We start from the raw sequence: 8,478 nt of genomic DNA, 5'->3' as shown, positions 1-8,478 counted from the left end.
GGATGTGAGAATAAGTTAGGTGAGAGTCCCATATGCTTTTAAGGTCTTAATATGGGTACAGGTGTTTTAAGCATGCCCAGTTGCAGCGTCAGCCTAGCAGCGGACAAATTCAGACTTAGTTAAGGGGCCAGGAGAGAACTTAGGGCAGGTAGGGTACAGGCCGGTTCCTGATGGAGGACAATAGCACACAAGCGAAACAGTCAACAAAGAGCTATTTGGAAAGTTTAATGCCGTTTAAAATCAGCCAAATCAAATGTTTTGGGGACAGACTTGGTGGAGACAAACCTTGAGCACTGAAGGTGATCCTGGTAAAGATTGCCACTCCCCCACACTTTGGAAGATCTGTCTTGTCGAAAAAACTTATAAGCAGAAAAGGTTAAACATCAGTTATATCAAAGCAAACACTCTTCCTTAACCACGTCTATCAGTTAATGACCAACCACATCTGGCTATTGGAGACTGATGAACCCACACTTTCAACATGACCATTTTACTAATAGAGTTTCCTTAGATGCGAGACGAGTGCAAGAAAACGCGCAGTCTTACAACGCTTGGGGCAGAGATCTCAAGCAGAGTCATCAGAAGACACAAATTCGAGGAAGTTTGGGCTAGCGCAAAACAGTAGATGGACCAGGGTGTTACGTGACATTTCCAGATATCATCAACAGTAATACAATCAAGGCACGGCATTTTAGGACAGTGCAGACTGACTCTGCTAATGACAGTCTGCTCGAGAGTTTATGGACATCTGAATGTGCACATCCAGTCGAGCAATATATTCTTAGTACTCCAATGTCAAAGTATCATTTGCACCGTGGCTCTATTTTTCATCAGTACAACATGTAGATATCAGAGCCCCCGGCGCAAGAAGGTGTTAGAAGTTAGGAGTGGAAGTCCAAAAGTCTGTGTAACCAATAGAGCAGTCAGAGTCCCGAGTGTGGGAACAAACAGTAGTCTTGTCCCACGGTTGGGGAAAGGGAAAGTTCGTAGTACAGACAAAGGCATGCAGAAGTCATCGAGACGAATTAGCAAATAGCAAAATGCACAAGTATTTTTTAACAATAGTTATATACGCATGTTGAGGGCTAGCATGGTAACAATTTCAACGACGTTCACTCCCCCAAAACAGCGCGTGTGTTGCTGGAGGCGACGATACATTTACTCGCCTGTAGAGAGAAGTGTGTGAGTACCTGTACCAGGACCAAGGGGAAGGACGAGGGCCAAAGGACAAAGATGCGGCGTAATACACATCGCCAAGGAGGAATCCAAGATGCCAGAACAGTGTCAGTCATGTGCAAGTGTGAGTAGAGTGTCAACACCACTATCTCTCTGTAGAAACTTTTATTTCTAGGGGCAGGTAGTTCTCTTATAAAAATTCCTGAGGTCGAACATGTTAAACCTAGCCCGATTTTGCACCACTGCGGCAGACTTGTTCCCAAATGGGGTCTTCACAAAGGGAACTCCTGCACCTTTTTGGGCCCAAAGGGCCTTCGACACGGTCTCCACTTCACACATCAGTGCTAATTATTAAGTATTTGTTATTCTAGTCTGACGTTGTCCTATGTCGAAAACCCTGGCGCAGTCAGAATGAAGAAAAGCGTGTTGTGTAAGCATATGGGCCTTACACAAATCTGAGCCTCAGTTTACACCAAGGCTCTCGTCAGGAGAGGCGAAGCCTTTAACTCAGCATTCAGTCCCTGTAAGTAAAGTATATTCATATGTACACATGTACTAATATAATCAATAAACAACGTTTTATTTTTTCTTCTGGGCTTTCAAAATAAGCATCAGAACCAAAACATACTCCACCTCAGATTCCATGTATTGTGGAGAAATCGGTGTCCTCAAGGTCTCTGCAGTTGCTTTTGTGTTTGTCTTAGATGCACCCTCGTGCGTATAGCTAATGGAAGAAACAGTGGGAACCTTTGTAGCGTAATCCCTCGGGTAATTTGGCCATAATAGAGTTTCGTGTATGGTGTTCTGGGAGTCTTATGACGATGAGAGCTCGGTAAAGCTCCATGACTGTTGGGGGTGAGGTAGCGTCCTCTGGCATTTTGTTCCTTGGTCCCAATTCCCGTGTGATGTAGTAGCAAAAGCGAGTGCAATAATATCTATTCATAGAACTATTACCATTAATCAAATTGTAATCAAAATTGTATTTAGTGTTTACTGCGTGTGGCACCGATGAATGACCTGACTCAGTTATATCACAGTCACAAATAGCGAGTGCTAGCAGTACAACAGCTCCTATAAAACCATACTGCAATGCATTTCAAGAAATAGAGTAACGGAAAATATTATTATGTAAAATAAACTATGTAAACATAATATTAACAACTCTCCAACTCTAAGGCGGAGATATACAAACTATAATGAGTGGAATTAAGAACAAAGAAACGAGCATATTCTTTAAAAACATTTACGTGATTCATCGATCTAGATCATAATGCCAATGTACTATACAACCCAACTATTAAACTATTTTTATCACAACTACACCTACACACACTCACATGCTTATAATCTCTTGACTATATTTTGCTATACAAGGCATCTAAGTCAGATATGAATTCAAGAGTATACTGCACAACTCGTTGGAGCTCGTTCTTCTGTCCATGAGTAAAGATCTGCCTTTAATAGGGGTGGCATGCTGACACCACTTCAAACAACACTACCACACTACACGAGGAGTGGTGGCTGTGTGAAGTGCGTGCTGATTTGTGTTACTTTAAAGACACACCCTGTCAAATTGTTCTTTGATTGCGTGGGGGGGATGGCAAGCTGTGGAAGTGTGAGATTAGGCATGCGATAAACAATCCTGTAGCCTCTCACGCAGCCACTTCTAATCATAAGTGGAATATTACACTTTTGGGCAGGGAGCAGCCAGTGCTTTGTACTGTGTAGTGAGTTAATAGTTATCACGGCACTGTCTGGCTTCTACAAAGATAGTTGTAACTTACCTCTGCAGTGCGTTATTAAAGCATAACAACATGTTTAGGTTACGAGCATCATTTCTACACTTGGCTCAACCCACCTCTCTCGCCCTGTCCACTGTGTGTCATAGATTTTCTGAGTCTGTTACCACTCAACCAGTGATGTCTAGTTAAGCGTTTTCCTCTCCTCACAACGAGAAGCCAAATGAAAAAAGACATAATACAACTATTAGACAAGCTATCATCAGCGAATGATACTTCTCAGTATAGAGCGCAGCACAACCTTGTTATAGTGAAATCACTTGCATCAAATATTTCCCTCCCTTTCGAAATGGTGATGCGGTGTCCACCTTGGTGTGATGATATGGGATGGACCGTTACCGATCAATATATGTCCTCTCTAGGACCATACCTCTATTATGGAAAATTGTAGAGTGTGCATATATATCTTAATCTAACTCACGTGAGTCTATTCTCCTCTGAAGCGTATTGATGTGCCTTACTACTTATATTATGAGCAACGGTCTCCAATTAAGAAAACAGGACACTTTGAGGCATGTGTGGGCAGTCGCACTCGAGAAACTAGGAATCAATTTGTTTGATCAGGCACCGTAGGCTAAATGTCTGTCAATGACGATTCTGTAAACATACTCCATATCACTTCTATTCTCTACTACACCTGATCCTTTGGCTACTCTCCTGACTTATCGGTGCTCGAAGAGATACGTAAGATAGGCGAGCGTGGAGGCAGTGGTAAATGAGTGCCGGCATGATGAGCTTTTTCCTATGACAGATTTTCTACAAAGATGATGGTGTGAGCATCGAAGGCATGAGAGTTCCTCTCTCGAAGTGTTTCCTGTGGTCTGTCAACTCTGAGGAGTGTCCCTGTAACGCAGGATAATTAAGATTCATCTATCCATCTACATAAGACACTATATTCGCGCACAATGCGCTTCTCCTCGTATTCCAGCTTTGCTTCCTCTGTCACAGAACCCTCGAGACGTGCTATCACCTTTCCAACAACTGTGAAACTACCTACAGCGACAATTAAATTTCGGCCATCACCCAAAATCACCATCGAGTACAATATCACTTGGTATAGACTCTATCTCATGCGATCTGCACTAATGAGCGACTTTCTTTCGTATTTAGTGTGAGTAGTGGAATGGGCACTATGTCATTGATTAGCGACGAATCCTCTATATACTTACTTCAAATCTAAGATATGGAAGTTATAACACAACTCGTGTAGCGTGACGTCTTTTAGTGGTCATTATTTGTTTCCTGATCATGCATTAGGTTTTAGTGTGTGTCTCATACAGTGTCACCCTATCTCAAGTACTTTGTCGCGCACAACCTATCATCTACTGTTCGTGCACCTGCTACCCCATTGAGCTAGTTAGTATAGCTAATAGGCTTTGTGTTATGTACGACTCGACTGAGGCGTGATGATTGATAGCGCTGTTAGACTGTGGGCTGCGATGGTGGTGATGTCAGTGTGCTGTGGTTGCTAGATGTTGGCTTGTTTTTGCTGTTCTCCAAATACCTAGTTGTTAACGAGTTTTTTATTAGTTGTATTAGATATGTGTGTTGAAAGTCGAAGAATCATTTTGACTGCATCCGCACTCACTAATACTCTCTAACCCTGCGTTAGGCCACTGGACAAACGTGCGGGAGTAGAAGTGTAGGTAGAAGTGATTTAAGCTGAAGAATACAAATGTAAATGAATGTAAACAGTCATGTGGTTGATCTGAATACCATTTATCCCACACGTCCGCTGCTCACTTCAACAGCGCCATTGAGCTGAAGTTCGTTTTAGACAAAACAAACTCATGCACAGTGTGTTTGTAGTTATTATATATTATTTGTGTTGTACATCTGTGCGACAGGCCAGAAACTTTTGAAGTCAAGCCGATAATCAAGATCACTAAGAGAACAACAACAATCTGTGTCGGTGTGCTGTCTGTCTGATGTTTGTTGTACAGTGTGAGATTTGTCTGGCTCTCATTGCACCTTACTCGTGGAACTTCCTCAGGGTTCTAAAAACAATAAGCCCATTTAATTGCAGCCCGCCCTTCATTTGTGTGCATGTGTGTCAGTATTAGCGTATATACGTTTATGTGTGTGTGTGTGTGTGTGTTTATGCATTGTTCTATCTCCGTCATGTTTGTTTCCTGGCTGTTTACGATGAGTCTCTCCTCTCAGCTCCCAGATCGATGTCGGGTGAGGATATGAGAGTCAGTATTGATTGTAATTTCCTGCAACGCTCATTCCAATCGCCTGCCTTATCACCAATCTAATTTCTATCTGCAGCGCAGTCAGTGATCCAAAAGAACCAGGGAATAACCAATAAATGAATAACAAATAAATGAATATTCTACCAAGGCATTCTCACTCCTGCATAGATAAACAGGGTGCTTGTATGGAGAGTTGACAATGACTCTCAAAGTGTGTGTGTGTGTGTAAGGATATATATTTCCACACAGATTGAATGAGTGTATAGGGAAAAGCAGGTGCCAAGTCCTAATCTAATGATTGGATGCTGGTGATTAAGGCTTTTATGTCGCTGGAGATTTGATGTTGTTTACTGATGGACGAGAAAGGAAACTAATAGTTAGGATGCGTTCAGCTGTGTCCCACGTGGGACACGATTCAAGTGTTTACTCCTCATATCAGAGCAAGCATTAGAGTTAAGAGTTATGGTTGAGAATACAAATGTGACGATCATCTCTTTTCTCCAACTGGGGCCTAGTTATTTTCTCCCTCCCTTTTACTATACCTCTCCTTCGGCACCTCTCCCTCTCTACAATTCTTTATCTCTCTCCTTCTACCCCTCTCATTATATACCTCTCTACATCTCCTCCTTTCACTGCCGTCCTGTCCCTATCTATCTTTCTATCTCTTCCTTTCTCCCTCCTTTTTATCCTGTCATTCACCCTCCTCTCTCTCTCTGTGTGCACTGTCTTGTTCTGTTCAGTTAGACGTGGTAATAAGATGGAAAGCAGGTCTATTATACTGCCACTCAGCCTGGCATTAAGTACTTCTCTCCGGAGTGGCTATACGGCTKTGCAAAAGTGTGAATATTTGGGGATCTGTCCTCTCTCTCTCTCCCTCCTTCCCTAGCCCTATCGATCTAGTGCTGTGTTAAAGTGGATATGTGGCGTCCGTTTCAAAGTCCAACCTCAGCAAGTACAGCTGCCATGCCCCCTTGCCCACGGTAAAACACATCCGCTGTCTGTCACATAGGAAGCCGATGCCACACAACTACACTAAATTGAATTGGAGCAGTGAAGTTTAACTCAGACCTGGCCTGAGCTAAGGACATAATGACATTGACTTCACTGTATGGGACAAGGAGAGACAGAGTGTGCAGCTATTGTAACTCTACAGACCCCATTTAGACAATGTAAAAAAGCTCTGCTACTGTCACCCACCCACACCCACTGAAAACCTCACTCCATTTCTCCACTTCAGGGGGGAAAGAATTCACAAATTACTACTGCACAGCATACACTATCATATCATACATTCCCAGTGTCCAGCATTTAATATTACACATTGATGGCAGTTCTGTCCTTGAGCTGTTCTTGTCTAATGACGTTCTGTATTATGTTTCATGTTTTGTGTGGACCCCAGGAAGAGTAGCTGCTGCTTTTGCAACAGCTAATGAGGATCCTAATAAAATACTAAATACCAAACTCACGCTGTCTTCTATCTCTCTAAATAGAGACCTGTGGCCTAGTATAAGAGGTGTGTGTGTGTGTGTTAATGTGTTTTGTTGTGAGGGGTCTTTTAGTCACAATCTTCCGTTCATAGTGAGCTCTCATATTTTCCTCTCCACCACCACAGCAGAGTTACTCTGTTAGTGATAGACCACAGGGCGGGGGGGGTGAAATGGTTTCGGAGGAAGATGAAAGAGGGGGGGCTATCAGACCTAATGGTGTGGGTGGAACTTTCTCTACTTATAAGGCCAGGGCTAAGAGATAGCCGATCAGTCAGAACGTCTGGGCAGCACATGAAAACGTCTATACCTAAAGACTTTCAAATCTGAAAACTTCCAACACCTGAAAATGAGGTTGAGTCTGGTGTTCTCTTCTCTGCTCTGTGTAGCCACRTGGATGACCGGGGTCGATGCAAGTGAGTTCTTACCTCTTATGTTACGTCTGAAAGTGTGCGTGTCCACGGTGTACGTATGTAACGTGTAGCTGTGTGTAAACCAGTAATGTATTGCCATGTATAACCCTGTATAGGCGTTGGACCAGTCAACACTTGCTGTCTTAAGCTGACTCAGAAAAGAATCTCTCCTAMGAAAGTAGTGGACTACACCGTACAGACTACAGCACTGTGTCCCATCAAAGTCATAGTGTGAGTACCCTATATTCATATTTCCTACACAGTCACACTACACCGTAAAGATAAGAATTYGTCCTATTGAGAGTATCCTACAATGTCATACATAACCCCTGGTTTTACTTCACTACCAATGTCGTGATCCGAAAAGGACAAAGTGAATACAAAATAACCTCACCAGAGGAGACAATTGACCTCTTGATTTATCTACTTCCAGGTTACACACCATAGAAAAGAAGAYGATCTGTGGTGACCCAGGAAGTGATTGGGTCAGGAAGGCCATGGGAAAGGTGGACGAAACCAAGGCAATCAAGAGAGAGGAGGAGGAGGGAAAGGAGGGCATGACAGTGACCGTGGCACCGGCAGTGCCACGTAAGCAGGGAAAGGGACAAAAGAAGGGAGCCAAAAAGGGAAAGGGGAAAGGAGGGAAGAGGGGAGGAAAGAGAGAGAGAAGAGGGCGCAAGAGAACTGGTGTAACAAACCAATTCAGTAACTGAGCACAATTGATGTTAAGTCTAAATCGTGGACTTCTGCCTCTAGGAGAGCAAGAAAATAAACATATGTAAAAGCAGTACAATGGCAAGGACATCTGCCTATGTTGGCATGTTGTAAATAAATAAACATTTCAATGAGGACTGGACATAAAGTTGTTTTTCTACTCTCTGTGTCACTGATATATGGGACCAATGCTGTTTTAGTAAAATATTGAATAAAAAAATCATAGCACAGAACTTTTAAATCAAATTTTTATTCTTGCACTGGCTGCTACTAGCGCATGTTTGAGAAAGGTTCAGGCCTCTTGGGATGATGGTGGTAAAGTACGTTGCCTCACCTACCTTTGTGGGATGTAGCCAGTTTTTATATCTCAGACCTTCTGATAAATGACTAGAATGTACACTCCCACATGGCCTGTCGTCCATACAGGCCTAGACTACATTAACATGCAACAAAATGCAAACAACACAGTTCAAATCATGTCATATGTTTTCCTTTCATGGCTGATGTTATGTGTCAGTGTGAATCCTTTCTCATATTTCCCCCCTTCAGGGATGTAACAATACAATTGTGTAGCTAATAGGCTTTGTGTTTGTAGATCGACTGAGGTGAATGAACCTACTGCAGCCAAGGTCATGGCTGGGGTCAATTTTGCTTGTTTTTGCTGTTCTCCAAATACCATTTAACGTTTTTAGTTGTA

At 42.7% G+C, this 8,478-nt stretch overlaps 1 protein-coding gene across 1 annotated transcript; it reads left to right on the top strand.

Moving 5' to 3' along the window:
• The first annotated feature begins 6,889 nt into the window (after window positions 1–6,889).
• On the top strand, window positions 6,890–7,918 carry LOC111979758 (C-C motif chemokine 2). The gene is made up of 3 exons (XM_024145563.2): window positions 6,890–7,070; window positions 7,184–7,298; window positions 7,501–7,918. Exons 1-3 carry the CDS (start codon window positions 7,004–7,006, stop codon window positions 7,778–7,780), a joined length of 462 nt encoding a protein of 153 aa, XP_024001331.1. The 5' UTR covers window positions 6,890–7,003; the 3' UTR covers window positions 7,781–7,918.
• Window positions 7,919–8,478: the final 560 nt, after the last annotated feature.

Source organism: Salvelinus sp. IW2-2015, unplaced genomic scaffold (assembly GCF_002910315.2).
Source record: "Salvelinus sp. IW2-2015 unplaced genomic scaffold, ASM291031v2 Un_scaffold9077, whole genome shotgun sequence".
In the NCBI taxonomy this organism is placed as follows: Eukaryota; Metazoa; Chordata; class Actinopteri; order Salmoniformes; family Salmonidae; genus Salvelinus; species Salvelinus sp. IW2-2015.
The sequence above is the reverse complement of the archived record's forward strand: the minus strand, read 5'-3'. Positions and strand labels throughout refer to the sequence as shown.